The 24,889-nt window shown below is 35.8% G+C and overlaps 1 protein-coding gene across 2 annotated transcripts in view; it reads right to left on the minus strand.

The window, feature by feature from the left end:
* The window catches only part of LOC145263100 (low-density lipoprotein receptor-related protein 2-like), a 599,989-nt gene that overhangs the window by 480,912 nt on the left and 94,188 nt on the right, over nucleotides 1–24,889 (minus strand). For both annotated transcript variants that reach the window (XM_080120027.1, XM_080120026.1), the window contains exons 8-12: nucleotides 22,146–22,366; nucleotides 15,716–15,925; nucleotides 10,823–11,034; nucleotides 6,186–6,320; nucleotides 1,711–1,929 (exon numbers count right to left, since the gene is read on the minus strand). In XM_080120027.1, coding sequence (XP_079976153.1) covers nucleotides 1,711–1,929; nucleotides 6,186–6,320; nucleotides 10,823–11,034; nucleotides 15,716–15,925; nucleotides 22,146–22,366 — 997 coding nt within the window. The remainder of the gene's footprint in view (nucleotides 1–1,710; nucleotides 1,930–6,185; nucleotides 6,321–10,822; nucleotides 11,035–15,715; nucleotides 15,926–22,145; nucleotides 22,367–24,889) is intronic.

Raw genomic sequence — 24,889 nt, forward strand, 5'->3', positions numbered from 1 at the left:
TGAAGAATGTGGAGTGAGTATTCACAAGTCGAATTGTTCATAGTGCAAAAACATGTTTGGTGAAGAATGTGGAGTGAGTATTCACAAGTCGAATTGTTCATAGTGTGGGTATGTGTGTGTATGTAATATTTATATGTGAATACCGAACTCCAAACTTTCGCAAAAAAATACTCGACAAGCTACAACCACTATATATGATTTCCCCCCTCCCCATTTATACCTAACTCTAAACGCAGATTCCATGGACAGAGCTTCTTTCCATGAACCGCCCGCCTTTGGAACACTGTTCTGCTGTCCTGCTTCCCGGTTGAATACAACATGATAGCCTTCAAATCCAATGTAAACAAGTTCTTGTTAAGTCGTGCCCATGAATAATTAAATTCTATCAAATTTACACCATTAATGATCACTGCACTAACACCTTATATTCATTAACCCTTATCCTCGAGTGGCCTTCGGGCCTTGATAAGTGGTAACTCCCTAGTAGATATATATACATAAATATGGCAGCATAGCATTGTGTATGTGTGTGCGTTGGTTTATCTTGTTCTTGTTCTTTTTACTGCATATATGTGTGGATAGTATTTTTTTCTGTTCACCTCAATCATGCTAGTGCATAAGAATGTGTGAATGAGAGGAAAAATGCTGGTATGTGAGACATTGAATTCTTTTCACTTCCTTTGGTTCAATAGTAAAGGATGGGGGAGGAGGAGCAAGTGTTCTTGAGTTCTTCTGTTCAGGTGCGGTTGGAGAAAGCTTGAAAAAAAAACTGATTTCGTTAACCAAGTCTGATAAGATTTTCTAAGTTAGCACTAGCTAAGTGTTGATATTGCCCGGGTCAACGCCAATAAAATCAGAAGTATGCACGCATGCACATTCCAGATGGACTTTGATCTACATTCTTGTGTCCTATAAAAATTACCTGAAGTGTAATTATCACCAAAAACAAAGAAACACTTACATTCCAGATCAGGAAGTTAGAATTGCGCAATGCAAAATAAAAAAAGAAGGAACAATTAAATATTTTAAATATTTACATTTCAGGAATGTCAGTTGATGTCTATGTAAGAGACAGTCAACATAAACAATCAGAGAGAAAAAAAAAGAGAGACGACCGACAGTCGTCCAGCATTATTGACATTTTTCCACCGTAGTCTACCACACACACACACGCGCGCGCGTGCACACACTTTTACAAAATATAAACCGCTTAAAGCATAAAACTTTTACTAAAATAGTTGAAACGGAAAAGTATTGATATGCCATGAAACAAAACAACTAAACCAAACACTATGAGTAAATATTTAAAGATATAAATAGTTTGCAACATAAAACTTTTTTCTTCGAAAATTAAAGATTCGGCATTAAATAAGCTAAAAAGGGTTAATATACTGTAAAATGAAAACCAAACAACCAAACCAAACCAAACACAATTAATAAATATTTGGAAACATAAGCAACTTGAAGCATAAAAATATTTTTTTTAATTATTGGATTCAACATTAAATAACCCAAAAGGTGTTGATATGGTGTAAAACAAAGCAACCAAACCAAACCAAACCAAACGCAGTAAACAAATATTTGAAAATATAAAAAAAACTTTTTTTTTCCAAATTACTGGATTCGGCATTAAATACTCTCTTGAGATTAATACACCGTAAATCAACACAATCAAAGAACTCCCCCTCCCCCCCAAAAAATAAATCTTACCTGAACCATTCAGATGAGCCTTGTAAATAACATGATCGAACATTTCTGAAAAGTATATCGTTTCATCGGAAGCAGTGTAGTCAATGCCGACATAAACGGCCGTGTATCGTCCTAAGCCTACAAGTGAGGGAATGGCATCAATGGCATATGACGTCGAAGGGGTCAAGGGGATTCCTTGAACAGCATATCGGCCGGCAAGCAGCAAGAATTCTTCGATCTCTGAAAGTAAAACAAGAATATAGAAACAAAATGTCTGTGACTGATACTCTTGATTCTTTAGATAAAGTTTTACAAAATGGAAAAAAATAGACAGCATGTACGAGTATATATATATATATATATATATATATATATATATATATATATATATATGTACAAGAGGAGAACTGTTTAGAAAAACATAATATTCGCATGCACATGCCTCAGTTTCTGTATGAATCAAAATATTTATGCGTATTTTACGCCCGGGCAACGCCGGGCGGCCTGCTAGTATATTTATATATATCTATATCTATATATACTCACTCACACACACACACACACACACACACACACACACACACACACATATATATATATATATATATATATATATATATATATATATATATATATATATATATATATATATCCTTAAATTGGATTATGTGTTTTAATAAAATTTCATTATTTAGTTTTAGGCCGACGAAAGATGTATGTTTTTTTTTTTTTTTTTTTTTTTTGTCGCCGAGGCAAAATGAACAAAGGAGAGAAAAAGAGAGCGTAGGGAAAAAGAGAGAGGAGGAAAGAGTTGAATGAAACGTTCAACGGATATTAACACCTCCCACCCCTTCAGTATGAAAGCGAGTTGACAGGTCAACCGGTCAGCGACATGCTTTCTGACCCCTGTTAGTTACTAAGTGAACAAAGAAAGAAAGAAAAGGATAAGAAAAGTATGGAGAAGAGAGAGAGAGAGAGAGAGAGAGAGGAGAGAGAGGGGGAGATAGATAGATAGATAGAGAGATAGATAGATAGAGAGATAGAGAGAGAGAAAGAAAGAGAGAGAGAGAAGACATCTCGTGCAGCAAAAAGACATACAGCGGAGAATAACGGAAACAAAAAGAGATAATGCCGACCATAAAATGACGAGGAAATGGCGAACTTTACAAATATATTTTCGACTTATAGACTAACGAAGAGACAAGTATTGAAGATATCTGTTTTAACCAACTGCCCGAAAGAAAAAGAAAAAAAGGATTAAGAACCCTAAACAATAGACTGCCGAAGAAACCTCACATCAGAAACAAATATGAACTGTAAGTCCTCTCTTTCTATCTTTCTACATATCTCTTTCGTGTGACGTATCGGCGACTTTTTTATTTTGCCATTTTTTTTTTAAATTGTTTTTCATTGATATATTTTCCGTCGGCATTTGTGGACACTAGCATAAGACCCCCCCCCCATCCTCATGATTTTTTTTTTTTTTTTTTTTAATTAATTCTATTCCCTCCTCCCTTAGCTTATTATTTTCTTAGTAATAAAGTTGATTTAAAATTTAAGACCGTGTTTGCCTGTGTTCTCTCTCACTGTGTTCTGTGCTTATTTTATTTCACTGATTTGAGAAAGGTGTTCTCCTCCCCTCTTGTTTGATATGCCGCATGCGTTCGAATCCGAGGATCAAAATTTATTTTCCTTTTTTTTTTTTTTTTTTTTGTTACGTAATCCTCCTTCGTCGTTCACAAAATGGCGGCTCTCTCGTCCAGAAATTTTACTCTTTCTCTGTACAACCAGCAGGGCAGACGGGCACACGTGTGAGACAGCGGAGATTGTAGATTCCGAATAGATTAATTAGAAGTAGATGCATTTTTAGAGACTTCGAGGGGCTATGTTAATCGAGGAAGAACGATAGCATGGCTGTAGGAAGACAATATAACCTAGATGTTAGACCCGCCAGTAGAAAATACCAACTTGTTAAGTCCGTGACTAAATATCTGGTAGATAAAAATTTAGTCGACGAAGTCGTGTTAGAAGCTTTAGAATACAAAACGCTCGAGTACAACGAGAATGATATTAAACGACACACAGAAGCCGAAACAAAGGTCCAACTAAAAAACATTAAGGTTGAGGCTTAGGCAAGCGAATTCCACGGAATAAAATAGATGAGATGGCAAGAGAGTACGAGATAGATATTAATAGAATTAAAAACAAAATATATAACAGTTCAGCGTTCAATCAGCTTTCCCCTGAAATTGAAAGAATCAGGGTAGAAAACCCCAGAGTTTTTCCTCCACGTCAGACATTAGTCTTCCCGCAGAAGAAGGAGAGAGTGGCAGACAAAAGCATTGGGATAAAAGAAAATTTTTAAAATATACCACCCGAAAAAGAGTCAGACACTTCGTCTGCAGATGTAGGTAGCGCTAAGCACAGTAACACCTCACGAAAATTGACCGTTAGAAAACGGTGGGGCGGGACAGAATTATACGTGACTGTTGACCCGACGAACAAAATACAGACGACTCAACAAACAAGCGATATCTTGATGATTATAACAGTTAGTGAAAACAATTTAGTACGGAGAATAATGTACTAAATTTTAAAAAGGATAGCGAGAACACCGGGAAGTGTTGGGAGAAAGTCACAATTTCCCTGTCGTGCTTGTATAGTCGAGAATCATGATAAACTCTCCGCTGGGGATGAAAAACAAATAGTTTACCTGAATGACCGAGAGAAGCAACAGAGAATGACCTCTACTAGTGTCGCTACGACGACTGCTACAGCTGCTGCCAGTAATATTGTTAGTATCGCGATTACTACTAACACGGCCACAGCTAGATAAAGTATATGGTGAAGATGATGAGTATTTCGAGAGCAAACCAAAAGAAAATGACGAGGACGGTGACAGTTGTGGGAATAAAGTCAGAAGTTATAATTTGCGCTCACATGAAGATTGGGGCAAATGCCTTCCATCAGCTGAACCTTTGGAGACCATCCTATTAAATTTAGCGTTTCGCAAGGTGATAAATAATATCTTGCAATAGATAATGAAATAATAATTATTGTGCCACTTGCCCGAAATTTCATGAAATAGTCTCACATGTGAGTCTATTTCACTTGTTTTGGTGGGGAGATGTGACATCATTCTTAAATTGGATTATGTTTTAACAAAATTTCATAATTTAGTTTTAGGCCGACGAAAATGAATCGAGAAAGAGAGAGTGTAGGAAAAAAGAGAGAGGAGGAAAGAGTTGAATGAAACGTTCAACAGATATTAACACCTCCCACCCCTTCAGTATGAAAGCGAGTTGACAGGTCACCCGGTCAGCGACATGCTTTCTGACCCCTGTTAGTTACTAAGTGAACAAAGAAAGAAAGAAAATGATAAGAAAAGTGTGGAGAAGAGAGAGAGAGAGAGGGGAGAGAGAGGGAGAGAGAGAGAGAGAGAGAGAGAGAGAGAGAGAGAGAGAGAGAGAGAGAGAGAGAGAAGACATTTTGTATAGACACTCCGCCGAGCCGGACGGACGTGAAAAATCCTCATCCCGACAAACCAGAGAAAGGAGAACGAACCGACGCCGTCGAAGTATAGAATGTCGACTCTACGAACATGAGGGGCACGGTGCAGCAAAAAGACATACAGCGAAGAATAACGGAAACAAAAAGAGATAATGCCGACCATAAAACGACGAGGAAATGGCGAACTTTACAAATAGGTTTTTGAATTATGGACTAACGAAGAGATGATTGTTGAAGACGTCTGTTTTAACCAACCGAAAGAAAAAGAAAAAAAAAAGGAAAGAACCCTAAATAACAGACTGCCGGAGAAGCCTCACATAAGAAACAAATATGAACTGCAAGTCCTCTCTCTCTCTCTCTCTCTCTCTCTCTCTCTCTCTCTCTCTCTCTCTCTCTCTCTCTACATCTCTCTTTCGTACGACGTATCGGCGACTTGTTTATTTTGCCATTTGTTTAATTGTTTTTCATTGATGTATTTTCCGTCGGCATTTTTGGACACTAGCATAAGACCCCCCATCCTCATGATTTGTTTTTCTTTTGTTGTTTAATTAATTCTATTTTCACCCCCCTCCCTTAGCTTATTATTTTCTTATATATATATATATATATATATATATATATATATATATATATATATATATAAGATAGAATGTATATAAGAAATATCTATCTATCTATCTATCTATCTATCTATCTATATATATATATATATATATATATATATATATATATATATATATATATATATATATATATGTTCAATTCTTTACACCTATTTCGTAAGGACGGATGAATCTATTCCCTTTAACCGTTTATCTTTGGCTAGTTTTTGAATAGTATTTTTTAGTTGTTTACCTCAAGTGGCTTCGTGGCTTGTCTGGAGTGATTCCCATTAAAAAACGTATAAGAGACTAGCAATATTATGACTGTATTTGATAAGAATGTTTTCAAACAAAAATTTTTGCTCAACTAAGCGTTTGTCTTACTTGTGCAATTAATTTGGTTTTCCACTAAAGTGTAACCAGTGCGACACAAGCACTTAAAACCGAGGCCATTATTTTCAGACGTGTGGGATAAAACGCAGAGTTGTTCACAGTTGGCGGTTTTGCAAGGATTGACATCTGAAGAGCAAACAAACAAAAATAAAAATTATACTTTATTTGAAAGAAACAATTACTTTTTTTAATTTTTGAGAACATTTTATATGCTAAGTTTTCAAAATATTTCAGAAGTGCCTTATCTACAAAACAATACACTAAAAGAATGTCATGTTCATACGTAAGTCATCACCATCCACCCCTTTTTTAAATATGGGATTGCCTGATTGCCTTAGATGCAAAATAGTAATTTTAAAACTTTAATCTATTACGCTGTTATGTCGAACCTTAAATTCAAACGAGGATTAAGGTGCAGTATATCTTATTTTACTTACTTATATCTTGGATCATATTTAAGAAATCACTTATGTTTTTTAAGAGTCATTTGCTACCAAACTCTGTAGTCCTAAGTTTTAAACAATTTTCTTGATCCGAGAGATTCTCCCCCTCTCTCTCTCTTTCTCTGTCTAGTCCCTTTTAGTAATATCATTTTCTGTCTCCCGTAGTATAGAGTTCCACAGGCGGCAGTTCTTGGAAAGAAACTTTGTTCATGGAATCTGTGTTTAGATTAAGGCAGAAGTAAACTGATAACCTATATAAGATTCTGCTTGTCCATTTCTTAGTTTGTCTGTCCGTCACGCTTTGAAAAAGGCCAAATGCAATTTTTGAAGGCGAAACTGCTTCAAAATAAAGCCAGATTCCTGAAAGTCGGCTTTAAAAAGGCTAAACTGGCAACCATGGATGAGAATATGAGACGGGGAAAATTCAGCGCACGTCTTCTTGTGTCTTTGTATTGCTAAGTGCGAAATGTCACTTCAATATTAATGGGTGTAAGGTGGTCACTGAGACAATGGCATAATGACCGGTGGTGAGGGAAATTTGGTAGAATTTGGTTATTTAAAGAGGCGGCTCAACAAGAACTTGGTTTACATTGGACTTTAAGACGACCATGTTGCAGTCAGCTAAAAAGCAGTCCCGTAGTACAGACTAGACGATCATAGTTACTCATGAAACGGGGTGAAGAGAAACGGCGATGATGAAGAGAAAAAAAGGACCGCATATAAACACCTCAACGTATGTATAAACAGACTTTTATTTGACTTATTGATTACGTATTAATGAAAATGTTAAAATGCTACTAAGATTAAACTCCTTTCCTTTTACAATTATAAGAAACCTTACTAACCAATCACTGCTGTTGTTAGTAACCCCCCTCGAAAATCCAACATTCAAACTCCTTATTAGAATAAATACATAGACGATACTGTCAAAATATCATTAGACTTTTTAAATAGCAATTTTCAATACATTTTTCAATAGTTTCTTTGCTCAGACTGCTTGCCTTTGGAATTCTCTTTTGGTTTACTGTTTCCTTACCAGTTCTAACATGCAGTAGGAGGTGACAGTGGCTTAGTGGTTAATGATACAGGCTGGAAACCTGTATGTACATGGTTACATATTAGGGAGCCTCGTCAATAGAGATTAAGTCAGCTAGTGTAGATTTTAACAGGGTCGCACTTTGTGCAAATCATGATAACCCTAATCTGAAAAAGAGAATCGTTCCTAGAGTTGGGTGACGTAAAGTTGAGGTAAGGGGCGGACAAAACAGAGTGAGCTGACGGATGACGTCACATTTTTCGAGCTGAGAGAAAGAAAAGTTTTTAAAATCAGTCTATGAGGCATCGAATAATGCAAGTTTGTCATGGATTGTGTGAGACAGTTGAGTAATAATGTTGAAAACTTTGATAATTGCTAAGTGTGAAATGTTACTTCGATATCTCTGTCCGTGTGTGTAACTCATATTAGTTAAGTTAGAAAGTTCAGTGCTGTGAGCCAAAAAGAATGACTTGGACACCGACCTAGTTTAGACAAATTTACAAGACAGAATACATGGCTATTTGGAGCTGAGTTTAAAAATCCAGCAAGATAATTTATATGTTTGAGAGTGATTGACTACAAGGTGGTAAATGAATGTAATAAATTGGATAGCCGATTATACAACATGACTCAGTTTAGTCGATATCATATCCTCTGACTATACAACATACATTCAAGTTATACGTTTATCTGGTGCCGTTTGAAGAACAATATATCATTCACCTCCACAATATAACAAATATAATAGATTTGGATAGCCGATTAGGCTAGTCTGAATCAATTATCAATATGTCAGCTGGATTGCAATTTAGGTTTAATTCTGAAATTCCGACAAGATAACTTTATATGTTAAAATACTGATAATTTATTGTCCTAGGTATCTGTTGTGGCCCATAAGCTAAGAACGACTCGGATACGGATTTAGTTTAGAAAATGCATTTGTATTTACAGCAAGACTGAATACATAGAGAATGAGAGTTGTAGTATTTAATACAAATATGGCGTACTACTAGTGATTCTCTCGAGTGACATCTCTCAGTATAATTGTAACATATATTGCGCATGGGTATCCCTACAACAACATTAAGTTAAAAAAAAATAACTAAGGGAAAATTAGTCTCTTTCTCCTGAATCAATTTTCTCCAAAATAAAACCTTGAAAAAAAAACAAAAACAAAAAACAAACTTGCCAATAAAATTTAATCTAATTTTTGTATGAATTGACTTTGTCTCTCTTTTTATATAATTTTTCTTCTACAAAAATGTAAAAATATCAACCGCTGATGGATAAGAATTTTATTGCAGACATTTTATTTCAGCCAATCGAAAGCTCAGAAAACATACACTTTCATGTCTTAAAAACCATGGGTGTTGTTAAGAATACTGAACTTATCTGTGTGTCATTTAATGAGATTGTCGGACTGACTTCCTCATCTTGGTTGTTATAGTCACAACGTTTCGGCCGTTTTTGCCATCCGATCTTCATTAGGTGTTTTGTATCAAACTGGGGAACCGTTTGTTAGGAGTCTCGAACCCAACCCTTTATTATTATTATGGTGGTATCGTGTTCGGACTCCAGCTAGGCTCTGCGACATAGTTGCTGATTCTCTGTTTTGAATGTTACTTTTCACTGCCTTCGTTCAGGCCGAAACGTTGTGACTATAACAACCAAGAGGAGGAAGTCAGTCCGACAATCTCAATAAATGAAAACACCTAGTCTCAAAAATACAGACAATTATTATCTCTGTGTGTTATTCATTTTATTTAAAAAGTATAGAACTGAATAATTAACTAAGAGAAAATTAGTCTCTCTCTCTCCCGAGTCAATTTTCTCCAAATAAAACCTTGAAGAAAACTCTCAGCAAACGTCTCCTTGTGTCCTCTTTCTTTATGAGAAGAAACATGAAGCACATAAAAGACCCAAGTATAAACACTTTGAACGTATATATAAAGAACATTTTTGTTATTGAAAATGTAATGCAAGTTCGAATCCAGAAACATTTTCATGTAGGATGTTAGCAATTTCCACATGGCCCCTCCTGTCAAATACCTAATATCTTTCTAGAAAAAATTCTAAATAGAAAGATCTCAGGGAAACCAATGCCAACAATATAATCATCTGGTTCATACGTAATGAAATGAAGGAAAAAAACATGCAGAAATGTAAATGTAATGTGAAAAGACATCTTGCTGCCCACCTCTTCACTTAAGACGGTCCTTATAAATCTAACACCTAGCGCAATATCCTCCCATGCTTCAGCGGCAAACAAAAGTTGAAAAAAAAAACGAAAGTACAAGTTTTATTTCTCACATATTGCTAGTCTAATATATAAAACACACTATGTCTGTCTGTCCGTCTCCATTTTTCAAAGTGCATTGTCTTCGAGATACAAGATCACATAGCGGCACGAAGTGGGTCAAATGTTTGCATTTTTTGTGGACCATTGTTTTATATATATATATGTTATTTTGTTTGCGATACTTTTTGAATGAATTCAATTATTTACACATAAGTGCATTTTTTACCTAAATGTGAGTTGGGAATAATTTTCCCTTTTACCAATTTGATACCCCCAAATGGGAAGCGGCATATGTATTATTTAAAATATAATTATCCCCCTGACACATGTTTCGTCGTCTACGACTCATCAGAGTGGCTGAATCTAGTGGATAATTATATTTTAAATAATATATATATATATATATATATATATATATATATATAAGCAGTAAAAGTAGCTGCTAAGGGGAAAAAATTGAAAAAAATTTGAACTTTTCATGCATAAGTCGACTTACAATGCTCTTATATGCATGCACAAATATACATTTTTAAAGTCTATTCATTTTTTAACTATTTCTTATCCCTCTGACGATAGCTGAAAGAGTAACGATTAAGGCTAGAACGCTAAATTTTTTGGTTTCAATTCTAGCTGATGACACCCAATTCATATTTTATTTATACTTTTTAAATCGCTATTATATATTGGGTACAATATAATAATCAATAGAGAATTGGCTCTATAATATAATATTATGGGTAATATAATATTAAATACGAAATCTGCATAAATTAAAATATCATAATTAAGCGTATTTTAGACCGGGAAATGCCAAACACCCTGTAATTAATAAATATATCACGGAACTTACTTTTTGACATCTGCGTTGATGGGTGAAAGACTTTGAGACTCATTATCTGTTCGTTTGTTGTCCGGAATATTTGTGACACGGAAGAAAGGCCATCATATTTGTTGACTCTCAGGACTCCCATTTTTGTAGCGTCAGCCCAGAAAACCTGGTTCTCGAATAACGAGACGCTTAGAGGATGCGGAATATTCATGCCACCTGATAGGATTGTTTGCCTGATAATTTTAATAACAAAAATAAAATTTGTTCTTTTAAATAATTACTATAAAAAAAACAACACGTATATTATTTTGGATTATTCGGACTACTGTTCTGATCTTGAATGTTATTTTCACAAAGTTTCAACCGATGTAATTTCCGACCTTCAGATGTATCTCGTCGAATTTGGGGATCTTTTATTTTTTTTTTACTTGAAGAGTCACCACTTATCAAGGCCAGGAGGCTATTCAAGGATAAAGGTTAAGTGTTAGGTAGATGGTGAGGCAAGATCACTCATAACGGAACTTGCCCGATTTGCTAGATTTTCTAAATAGACTACTCAATAGGAATTTATTTACATTAGACTTGAAGTCTTTCAAACTTAGGAATCTGCACAGAATTTCGAATGAAAGCCTTTTATTTAATCTACGGGTGTAGCATGCTCTCGTTATGTTCACCATGACTGCGTAGAAATGTTAAGTAATTTGCAATACACCACTCCAAATACAGTTGCGAATTACTTCGGACTTCTAGTAAACTGAAAGCTAGAGGTTACATTGTATGAAACGTTATGAAAATAACAACTAAGATACAAACAGTAGTCTGAATAACCCAAAAAGTTCTAGATGCGATGACCTCGGATGTAGATTAAATCTAGAGAATCAAAGAGGTTTGTATAGAACAGGAGACTCTGATGTTTTGGTCACATTAAAAGAATGAATAAGAGGTATTATGTTAATAGATGTAAAACAGTTCTGCACACATATCTCTATACTGTCCGGATTTAATCTTCCTCTGAGGTCATCAGATCTAAGCTTGTCTTTAAAACTCACATTACACTTCCATCATATCATTCTCATATAATTTCTCTCCATGCAACGCATCTCCTCAATTGACTTTCAAAGTACCCTATCTTTCACTAGATCTTTATCCTTTGTTCATTTTTATCACTTCCTTCCATGTTTTTCTTGGCTTTCCACTCTAAACTAAACTAAACCTGCTACCTCAACTGTTCAACATCATTCAATGTGGCCATACCATCAAAGTCTCCTGTTCTACACACACCTCCCTATATTGCTCAAACTTAATCTTCCTCTAAGGTCACCAGATCTAAGCTTGTTTGTAAGACTCAGATTACACAAACATTGTATCATTCTAGTGTCAGTTCTCTCCATGCAACGCATATCCTCAACTCTTCATACATGATCACACGGCATACACGTGTTTGATAGTCTCTTTTCTTGGTTAAAAACGGTCAAATAAAACAAGCTAAAAACTAGTATATCGTTTCCATATTTCTAACGAAGCTTCTATTTTAAACAAATAGAAACAAAATATTATTGGATTTATGTTTGTATTTTTGTTCGAATAATATGTTTCGGTTGAAACGTGAAAATAGCAATCGTGATAACAATGATATTATTTGGATTATTCGGACTACTATTCACATCTTGGATGTGAATCTGACAATGTTTTGGCTGATATAATCTCCGACCTTCTTTAGGTGTATCTTGTTGAACTTGGAAAAGTCTTTCTATTGAACTTGAAAATATGCATAGAATTTCGAACAGCACCCTTTATTTAATCCAAAGGGGTAGCATCCTCTCGTTCCATCAGCCATGACCTGGTAAGTAATGTGCAATTGTATTCTCAGTATCGCCTGCACAAATCATGAGGGTGCTGGATATGACCTTAAACTATATCCGATGATGAGGCCCCAATTTGCAAGCTTTGGGGAGTGTGGAGCCACCCTTTAATTCCATTGCTCCCAGGTCCACTCTGACCTGGAGTGGTAGTACCTGTTAGGGTCCCAACTATGGGTTAAATAGAAACTGACTTGAAAAAAAAAACAAATACATTCTATTAATAAATTTTTCAAATTACTGGATTCGGCATTAAATAACCTGAAAAGGGTTGATATGCCGTAAAACAAAAACAACCAACCAACCAACAAATCATGAGCGTAACGGATAAAGTACTTGGTAAAATTCAGTTGTAAGTGATAAGTGTATTCTGAGTATCGCCTATACTGTAGATTGGACCTTTAACCTCTAGAAGAGTGTCACTTATAACTGAATTTTACCTAGTATTTTATCCATTAGGTTATGGGTCCATGCTTATTCCCAAGTACAACAGAAAGATTCCTGAGTTTGACAAGATACACTTGAAGGAGATCAGAGGTTACATCGGCTGAAACGTTGTGAGAATAACACTCAAGTTGAGAATAGTAGTCCAAAGAACTTAAATAATACAAAATGGATAGCACTTGTAAAAAGGTAAGCTCTTCAAGAGTCCAATTGGAAAAGAAGGGTTATAAGGCTGGCTGACAAAAAAAAAATCTGTGTTTTTTTTATATGTGAGCTATTGAATTGTTTCTAATCCAATATATTGTCTACCAAATTGTTCAGATTAGTTAGCTAGGGTTAGGGTTAGTATGTGATCTACTCAGTGACCCTAACCCTAACGGTTAGGGTCACTGAGTAGATCACATATTGTAATATGAACAACTCGGTCAATCAAATATTGGATCCGAAATGATTCGGTAGATAACATGAACATCAAAAAGTCAACCGCTACACTGGTTAAGTGGCTGACCAGAAACCGGTGTTTGTGTCAGGACACTATTACCATTTATTTTCTTTTTTATTACACCTTATAATATACCCTGCTGGTATTTGGGGCTGCATTTGAAAATCCAGCAAGATAATGTATGTTTGGGACAAGGAGGTAAATGAATGTAATAGATTAGATAGCCGATTAGGCTAGTCTGAATCAATTATCAATATGTCAGCTGGATTACAATTTAGGTTTGATTTTGAAATTCCGACAAGATAACTATAAAAATCGACCCTCTCTGTACAAAGTGCCCAGTTGAAGGTGAAGGAATTAATGTTTTTAGCCAATTTTTTTATATTTGTCATCCGAGGGGTCGAGCTCCAAGATGAAACTGATCTTGTGAAAATCTGCCTCTGTCGAAAGTTTAAGGCAGACATACATACATACATACATACATACATACATACATACATACAATTAAACAGGCAGGTGAGATTTATATTATAGATGACTCAGTTTATACGTCGATATCATATCCTCTGACTATACAACATACATTCAAGTTATACGTTTATCTGGTGCCGTTTGGAGAACAATATATCATCCACCTCCACTATATAACAAATATAATAGATTGGATAACCGATAAGGCTAGTCTGAATCAATTATCAATATGTCAGCTGATTGCAATTTAGGTTTAATTCTGAAATTCCGACAAGATAACTTTATATGTTAAAATACTGATAATTTATTGTTCTAGGTATCTGTTTTGGCCCATAAGCTAAGAAAGATTCAGATACGGATTTAGTTTAGAAAATGTATTTGCATTTACAGAAAGACTGAATACGTAGAGAACGAGAGTTGTAGTACTTAATGCCAATATGGAATACTACTAGTGATTCTCTAGAGTGACATCTATCAGTAGACTTATAACGTTGGCAGAGTTCACACATTGACTATGACTAACTGAAAATATCGTCTTCTGACTTAAAATGTACCAAACATTGGTGTTATTATTTTTTCTTTCTCCCTTTGCAAAACTCAATTATATTCTGCAAGCTTAAAAACAAAAACAACAGCTTTCTTCTACAAAACAACCAAACACAACCGAACCAAACTCCATGAAGAAATATTTGAGGAAATAAAAAAATTTGAAGCATAAGACCTTTTTCTAAAATTACTGGATTCGGCATTAAATGATCTGAAAAGATTGATATGCCGTAAAACAAAACAACCAAACCAAACACCATAAATAAATATTTGAAGATACAAAGAACTTGAAATATAAACTAAACATTTATCAAAATTGCCAGATTCAACATTAAATAACCTGAAAAGGGTTGATATGCCGTAAAATAAAACAAACAAACAAACAAACCAAATCTTATATTACAATAGAAAAATGCGAGCATGAAAAGTAATATGGTTAAGCTTAAACATGGAAAAGAAAAGGACAAGATATTCTAGTAAAAAATATAATAAATTTATAACTTTAAATATTGCAGCATTAATAATGTTAAATTGAATTTTTTTTTTAATTCTTAAAGCTGCAATATTTTAAGTTATAAATTTATTATATTTTTTACTAGAATATCTTTTCTTTTCCATGTTTAAGCTTAACCATATCACTTTTCATGCTCGTATTTTTCTATTGTAATCCATGATTTTTACAGGCTTGAAGTAAATTCACTTGTTCTTTGTTTAATTTCAATTTTATTTTTTGTTTTGCCTCTATAGACATAACATACACATATGTAAAACAATGTACGGTACTCGTATGCTTTCATTCTCTCTGTTTCACTTGTTGCTTCGCTTTTCCCGTGAGCGGTGAATTAGTAGCAACACTAGTCGCTGAATGTGATTGCTATAGAAACCAGTCATAAAAAACGTTGCTCACCTCGTTACGAATTTTTACGATTTTGAACACCAGTAAATTCATCATAACTTTTGTTTTACTGAATGAAAATTGAAAAAGATTTTTTCACAATATAGCTGAAAAGGTGATCCATAAACTGCAATAATTGTTTGAAATTTGGTCGAAAAATGAGCTTTAAAGCAGTTCTAAATGACTAAAAGTGCCACTTAACCATATATTCAAACACGGTAGTAAATGCTGATTCCAATGCTACAGAGTCTTCTTACCTGAACCGGCCATAATAATCAATGGTTTGAATGTAGTCAAGGTAGGAGTCTATCCAGTAGAGTCTTTGGTTGACGATGTCCAATGTCAAGTAGATAGGATTTAGAACCTTATCGAGGCGCAAGGTCATCCGATGACTTCCATCCATAAAAGAGCGGACGATTTTCCCGTTGGTCCTGAGGCTTATTCGTGATTGAGAGTAAAACAAGTACCTGATAAGAAAAGAAAGAAATAATTCAATTTTTGAAGCCATGAAAATGCTTATCGAAAGAATAAGAGGTGTGGGGGGGGGAAGAAGAAGGATAAAATGAGATGAAGGGATAAAAGAAGGAAACAGAACGCAAGAAGAAAGAAAAGAAAAAGTATCAGGTCGGTGCAAATTTTTTTACCGATTTAAAATTTCATCTTGAAAATAAAATAATAAATAAAAACTTTGTTTTTTTTTTAATTATTTTTTACATGGTGGAACGATAAAATTGTCGCCCTAAAGAAAACAACATTACAACCTTATATTAAAACTTTTATTGAAAAAAATCAATTCAGGTAACTTGATTATGTAATAAAGCTGACGTTTATTCAATGTAGCCGCCTTCAGCCTCAATCACCGCCTCGATACAGGATAACTGGGAGAATGTCTTTTCCACAAGCGCTGATGGGGGCTCGGCCTATCTTCAGTGGATGGCGGTGATCAGGCTGGCTTTGGTGTTGTGAGAGGTCATGTTGGTGATTTTCTTAACGTATTATCAAATGAAGTAGTCCAGCAGGTTCAAGTCAGGGGAGGAGGGATGCACTGAGAGAAGGATACAAAGTCGTAGCACTCCTTCTGAAGCCAAGCCTGGGCCTCTTTTGTGGCGCTGAGTTCTGCTGACACACCCAGAGTTTGCCAGTGGCCACATGATTGCACCAGGGGATCATCATATTCTTCAGCACATCCAGATACACTTTGGTACTGACTTCGAAGATGTGAGGTGGTGTGATGTGACCCTTACTTGAAACCACACCAAAGACTATAACCATGGTCAGAAACTTTGTTTTCATCACCCTGGGGGCACATCCTTATTATTCATGGCAATCCAAAAATGTATTTTGAAGGTGCTGACAATGTTCCTGTTGTCATAACCTGGATCGGTAGAGAACATGAGTTGTACAGTGGCGCATCTCCGATATTACTCGTTGAATATTGTGTCACTTTCAGACATGATAGAAGGCTCCTATCGCTCTTGGGATTCGTACACAACTGGCCAACTACTAGATAGTCAGCAACAAAAAAAAAAAAAAAGAAAAAGAAAACCGGTTTTCACCAAACGGAAATGGAATAATGTCGTCTTTTCTATGGCGATAATTTTATCGTTCGACTCTGTATTCTTAACAATATCGACTTTTGCTCTTTATAACTTGATTCCATCTGTCAACGATCTTATAAATGCCTGGCTTGTAAAATTATTTAGGTTTTGATGTGATATAAGAATCTAGCTTATGTTCAATCTTTTTTTTTACAAGGCAGTCACCATTTATCAAGGACCAAAAGTTACTCGAGGATAAGAGTTAATGAATGTAAGAAGTCATCAGGACATACAAATACAGTTTTTTTTATTTGATTTTACAAGAGAGTTACCACTTATCAAAGCTCAAATGCTACTCGCGGATAAGGGATAATGGGTGTAAGGTGGTGATTGATCCTTAGTGGTGGAAATAGAATAGAATTTGATTATTTAAGAGTACGGCTAAACAAGAATTTGATTACATTAGACTTGAAGACGACCATATTGTAGTCAACTGGAAATAGCAATAACGACCTTTCCAATTTCAATAAATACCGGAAGACTAAGCTGTAAGTTGTCAGATGATATCTGGTTATGCTCGTATGCTGGACTGGTGGCTGAGGTGTGGTGTCTGCTCAGATGATGACTCAGGTTGGATTGTCCTTGGTCAATGGAGGGGGGAGGCTACTGTGCTGGGGCAGTTTTGTTTTTGTAAACTGCCAGAGTGCCTCCTTTTGGGGGAGCTGGTTTTCTCCCATATTAAAAGCGACCTTGTGTCATATTTTGTTTTACGTGGGGAGGAAAATAGATATCAGTCGATATCTGGTTACATTCTTATACTGGACTGGTGGCTGAAGTGTGGTGTCTGCTCAGATGTTGCACTCAAATCAAATTGTCTTTAGTCAATGTAGGCGGAAATCTTACTATACTAAGGGGCAATTTTATCTTTGCAAACTTCCAGAGTGCCCCCTTTTGGGGGAGCTGGTTTTCTCCCACATTAAAAACGACCTTGTGTCACATTTTGTTTTCGTGGGGAAGCAAATTAACCCTGTGTATTGCTTTATTGCAGGTCAATATTTTGTTAATTTTGAAATTGCTATGAAACGCAGTGAAGTGAAATTTGATATAACACTGGAAGAGCATAACAAGGTGCTTTATTTCCCTGACTTTTGTGGAATTTGAACAAATATTTTGAAAATTATGCTAATTTTTTTATTTTCTGGTAATTTTAAGTGTGTATCACTTTATTGCAGGTCTCCCAAAATGCCTAGAAAGGGTCGACTGACAGCTACTGAAAAGGAACGTGTTGTTGCAGGCCTTGCAAAAGGTTTATCTTTCGTAGATTTAGCCAAGGAGCTTGGAAGAGATTGAAGAACATTGTCTTCATTCATTGAAAATCCAAGCATCAAACCAAGGAAGGACAAAAACATAATAAAGTCAGTTTCTGCTTGTGGTGTTAGAAAAATTCAACTTAACAAGCAGCCGGGCAGCAGCAGTGTTGCTATATTTGACAAGGCTGAAATACCTTCCTTGTCCAGAAATACACGCTGCAATGTCTTAAACTGAACTGCAAGAAGACCTGTTTAGAACCAAACTCATAAGAAAAACGTTTGGTTTGGGCTCAGAAATACATGAAAACTAGCTTTGAAAAGATTCTTTTCACCGATGAGGCCAGAGCAACCCTTGATGAACCAGATGGGTGGGTTAAAGTTTCGAGTCCTTTTGGATTCCCTACCCCTCATTGGTTCCGTTGTCAACAGGTAGATGAAGGTATCATGTTTTGGGCTGGAATAATCTGCGATGAACTAATTGGACTATTTTGAGTGCCAGAAAGTTTCAAACTGACAAGCCAGTCTTATATTTTATTTTTAAATGAGCATTTATCACCATGGCATGATGACCTTCCATTGGTGAATCACCAGAAATTGATTTTTACGCACAACAATGCACCATCCCACTCAGCCAAGGCTACAACATCCTATCTTAAGTCATTAGGCGTTCGTGGAGAAAATCTGATGACATGGCCACCTTGTTCTCCAGATATAAACCCAATTGAGCAGTTCTGGTCAATAATAAAGATGAAAGATTATAAAGAAGGAGTTCAATTTTCGTCGAAGGATAAACTTTGGAGGAAGATTTTGGAAGTTTCCTATAGCATCACATCATCTCAAATCCGCCGATTGACATCATCAGTTGACAAAAGGGCGATTCAAAGTGATTTTAAAGCATAGGAGTTATGTTGATAAATAAATATTTCCTTACACAAAATAATGTAAAATTCGTTCTTGTTTTTTTGGTTAATATTGTGACCGGATATGTTCTTTATTCCATATAAATAGAAATATAAAGTTAGAATAGTGTTTTATTATCGAAAATATACATTTTTAGACATTTGCAATAAAGTGATACACACTTAAAATTACCAGAAAATAGAAAAATTAGCATAACTTTCAAAATATTTGTTCAAATTCCACAAAAATCAGGAAAATAAGGCACCTTGCTATGTTTTTCCAGTGTTATACCAAATTTCACTTCACTGCGTTTCATAGCAATTTAAAAATTAAAAAAATATTGACCTGCAATAAACCGATACACAGGGTTTAGATATCCGGTGGACCAGCCTAGATCGTTCGTTGGCTACGACGAACACTCCACGTATTGTATGCTTAGCTATACATGTTGTTCCTTTATTTTGACATTCTGTTTTTCTTTGTAATCCTTTGACACTGCTATAACACGTACCCTCAAAACATAACTTCACAGCATAAAGTATAAATAAATGCATTAAATATACTTTCAAATTAATATTAACTGAATTACGTCCTCTTTGTTTATTGTCTTGTTTAAGGTTTTAAAATTTTCAATACCTTCTTAGATTTCGTATATGGTGTAGATATTTTATGATTGGATCGTCTCTTTCTTGTTTCATTGATATTAACTTTTTTTTTTAATGGAAATCGTTTCAGACAAGGCATGAAGCCATTTAGTGTAAGGAATTTAAAATAATAATAATGTTAATTATGTAAAAAAAAAAAAAAAAAAATTCAAGTAAGATAGATTCCGACCCAGAAAACAGCAATTCTTCCCTCTTTGTCAGAAACATCGCCCATGGAATCTGAGGACTAAAAGACAAAAAAGGGGGGGGGGAAGAAAGAGTTATGCAGCTGCCGGAAGTAAACCCAACATCTACTTCCTACTTTCCTGTTTTGTTTTTTTCTACGACAACTAAATTTTTCTTTGGGTTTTTTATTTCTTCTCATGATCTAATTTTTTGTTTTTTTGAAAGTCAGGTCTCCCTAGTTTGCGAAATACGCCATGGTGGATACTTTTATTTTGCCTTCACACCCAGATGTAGCCAAAAATTAATTTGTTAATTTTCTATTCCCATTTCTATGCTTTTTTTTTTTTTTTAACATTTGTAATGTTGTGACCCTTTCGGCTGTGATCATAGCATCATATCTCTGTTAACTGTTACAAGCAAGGCCAAGGGTCAAAACATTACACTTTTTAGTTCTCGCATTGGAAGCAACACATCGTAGCCAGATATCGTCAAACTCAGAATCATCGAGAGATAATCAAAATCCTGCTGCCGACGTTGTTGTAAAATAAAAGGTTATCCTCGTTAATGGGTCGCCAAACTCCTAACACTCTTTCTGCTCTTATTAACTACTAGTTGCATACATCCGGCGTTGCCCAGTCAAAACATATTGCCGGGCGGAGGGATTAGTCACATGCTTTTTAAGATACACCGAATATCCTAACTTGTTACGAAAAATTACAACATGTTGGATTCAGGGAAACATAAAACACACCCATCTTTATCTATGAAAATCAAACGAGAAATAACTCTCATAGCTCAAAGGGAAAATAACTCTTAAAGCTTAAATAAATAAGTTTACTTCCGGTTTTAAAACCAACTGTTGTCAGTTATTTATAGCTGAAAATAAATTAAATATGAATTAAATTAAAAATAAATTAAATAAATTGATTTTAAATAACATTTTTAAACAGAATAAAACGATTCTATTACAACAAACAATTAATAACATTGAGCTAATTATTCAAATGGATTTTCTTTAATATAATATGATCAAAAGAATATGAATAATTAATCGTCATCACAAAATGTCAGAAGCATTTTAGTTAACAAAGATTTAAATTAAGATTAAATGACCTCCCCGATAATATTGTATCCAAGATGGATATATTTGCTGATGATACAACACTCTTTAAAATCCACGATGGAAGATCGGATGTACACAAATCTTAAACAATGAAAGAATCCATAGAAAATGTCCTTTAGACTGTAGTGGAATTGGGCTGTAAATGAATAGTAACATTTAATGCTAGTAAGACTAAACTGCTCTCTTTTAACAATTATAAGAAGCCTCTCCAACCACCGATATTTATGACAAATAATGCCTTATCTGAGAATTCTTCCTTCAAACTTCTCAGCCTAACATTCACAGGAAATATGAACTGGAACAAATACTTTGAGGACATTGCGAAGGCTGCTGCAAAGAAGGTGGGCTCCCTTTACTGTGCTAGAAAATTGATCACACCTGAGAATATCCTATACCTATACAAATCCACCATTCGCCTATGCATAGAGTATTGTTGCCACATCTGGGATGATGCCTCTCCCTTACGGATAGGGTTCAAAAAAGAATTTCCCATCTAATAGGTTCCACTTTGTCAACTAAGCTCCAACCACTGTCCCATCGCTGCAATGTTGCATCCATGTGCCTGTTTTACATGTATTTGTGCCCCCTTGACGTACATATCACGACAAACCGCGTACCAACAAAATCATACTCATTCACTGTTGAGGTCTTTAAATGCGAGAAAGTTTTTCTTCCTTCGAACAGCTAGACTTTGGAATTCCCTTCCTGCTACTTGCTTCCCTGATTATACTGATATGCAGAAGTTTAAATGTAACGTAAACTAACATCTTGTTAATCTTTCCTAGTCATGGTCCCAAATAGTAGCCCCTTATGTGCGATATATCTTGTTAGGGGTGAATGTGAGTAAAAAAAAAAATAATCGCAAAAGAAATCGTGAGAAACGAAAACGAAAAAGAGACGATTCTAATTACAGTGCCCCTCTCCAGATCGATGCACTCTATTCGTTTTTTTTTTCCTAGTTTCCCTTTCAAATAGAATTTGCTTACCCTGATGTTGGGTCAACGGCTAAGCCACCTAGTTCACCGATATCATCTGTGATGATACTACGTAGGTCACCCGTGTCAAGGCAGTAGATTCCAATTCGCCTGTACTTGTCTGAGAAATACAGCGTATTCGTGATCCAATCCATGGCCAAACGGTATGGAAATCCAAGACCTGTGATTGGCAGTACCATTTTATTCTGGCCATCTGTATTAGCTTGGATTATCTGCAAGAACAAGGAATAAGGTTTTGTTTTTTTAATTGTGTCATTTGAACAAAATATGAACAACTCTCTCTCTCTCTTTCCCTCTCTGTCTCTCACACACACACACACACACACACGCATACATATATATATATTCCTTAAACACATATATAACAGATCCACACGACGCTTAATTGAATGAGGTATAATATCCCATTCCAGCAATATAATTAAACAAAGAAAAGGTTTTTTTCCTAGTTGCTCCCTATCTGTCGAAAATAATTATTAAAGAGAACAATTTAGACACAGGTTAAACTCGAAATATATATACATATATATATATACATATATATATATATATATATATATATATATATATATATATATATATATATATAAGGGTGCTGGAGGTAAACGTTTGGTCTAGGCTGGCGTTATCCGCCTGATAGTCAGGGATCTGAACCTTGGATTAACCACTAAGGAGGCTGTCCTATCAGCAGGTGCAAAGTACTGGGGCTGCTGTATTGCCATTTGGTGAATGGAATCTGGACCATGCAGTAGCTTCTGGTGAGGCCTCTCGATGCCATACTAGTGGGTAATTGTTACGGCTTTACCTTATCATTAGCTACAAAAAGAAAAAAAAATATTCTTCGTTTCTTTTTCTCTCTTAGTTTCCCCTCTCTGTCCTGCTCTAAGTAAATCTGACGACCTAGTCCACAAATTCCAAAATTTCATCGTAACAAGTTTCAAGAAAAAATACACGATTAAACCTGGTTCTCCAACTTCCAACGTAGACCCCTACTACCATGTCTCCTTCTCCAACATCAGGGGTCTTCGTTTTAACCTTCCAGAGGTTGAAACCCAATTACAGGAGACTAAACCAGACCTTTTATTTTTAAGTGAAACTGGCATTGGACAGGCTATTTCCCTAGAAGAGTTTGCAATTACAGGATACTCTAACTTAACTTCTAAATCTGACCCCCAAGGTCGCCATGGGCATGGAATATGTGCCTATATTAAAGATAGCTTTCCATATGGGAGGGACATCTCCCGGGAAGATCCTAACTTACCCTATATGTGCTTCCGGGTTGCTTTAGCTCACACTACTGCATTTATATTTACTCTCTATCGCCCCCACAACAGCGGAGTTACTATCTTTCAAAGCATATCTGAGAAAATTGACCAAGTCCTATCTGCTTATCCTTCAGCTAACATTCATGTATGTGGAGACTTCAATGTTCACAACGTCGAATGGTTGACCCACTCAAACAAGACCGATGATGAGGGGAGGTTCTGTCATGATTTCTCCATTGCCTATGACCTCACTCAGATTGTTCAGGAACCCACCCGTGTGCCCGATAATGACGGCCAGTATGCGAGCCTACTAGACCTTTTTCTCACAACTTGCCCTGAACTATGTTCAGTTTCTGTTCTGTCACCTCTTGGATCTTCCGACCACTCTGTTGTATCAATTAAGATAAAAATGAAATGTAATAAGTCCCCAGACGTACCTCTCCATCGTACAGTATATCGATACACTAAGGCTGACTGGGATAGCTTCCGTACATTTATATCTGATCTACCTCTGCATTCCATGTTTAAAAAGGATGTGTCCTCTATAGTATTAGACCTGACTGAATGGTTAATTGTAGGTATTGACCGTTTCATACCCTCTAAAAAGTTTCAGCAAAAACCTAACAGCCAGCCATGGTTCTCTCCAGAATGTGCTGCTGCCATTGCGCACAGAAATCACTTTTTCCACTGCTTCAAACGTAATAGATGTATGGAAACTAAAGCCGTTTTCAGGACTGCCAGCAACCATTGTAAGAAAGTAATAAGGAACGCAAGAGAGTTGTATGCTCAATCTGTTAAGTCCAAAGTAGCTGAGCAGCGGCTTGGTTCCCACCAGTTTTGGCAAATAGCAAACAGAATCCTGAACAGAAGCGTGTGCTCCATCTCAACTATTATCAATGGACCTGAGATAATCTCGTCAGCATCAGACAAAGCCAAACTCTTTGTCAAGAACTTTGCAGCTAATTCTACCCTTTGCGACCAAGGCCGCCAACCCCCAATATTTCCTCCTGTATCAGAAAACACGCTATGTGATATACGTATATCTGTATGTGATGTTGCCAAGCTAATCAAAAACCTTGATTCCAGTAAAGCAACTGGCCCTGACGGTATTCCAATTATAGTACTCAAAAAACTTCAACCTGAACTAGCGCCCATACTTACAAAACTGTTTAAACGTTGTCTTAAGGAGAATAGTTTCCCATCTCCCTGAAAAATCTCATCAGTATGCCCTGTATTTAAGAATTCAGGTGATCGCTCATCCCCCTCTCAGTACAGGCCAATAAGTCTCCTGTGCGTCATGAGTAAGTTGCTAGAATCTGTGTTAAATACAGAAGTAATCAACCATCTCAACAAAAATAACCTTCTTAGTGACACTCAATATGGTTTCCGTTCTGCGAGATCTACAGCAGATGTGCTTACAGTTATATCGCATAGGATTAGCAAATCTCTCGACGGTGGCAATCTTTCTAG

Source organism: Euprymna scolopes, chromosome 38, assembly GCF_053919585.1.
Source record: "Euprymna scolopes isolate OS-2025 chromosome 38, ASM5391958v1, whole genome shotgun sequence".
In the NCBI taxonomy this organism is placed as follows: domain Eukaryota; kingdom Metazoa; phylum Mollusca; class Cephalopoda; order Sepiida; family Sepiolidae; genus Euprymna; species Euprymna scolopes.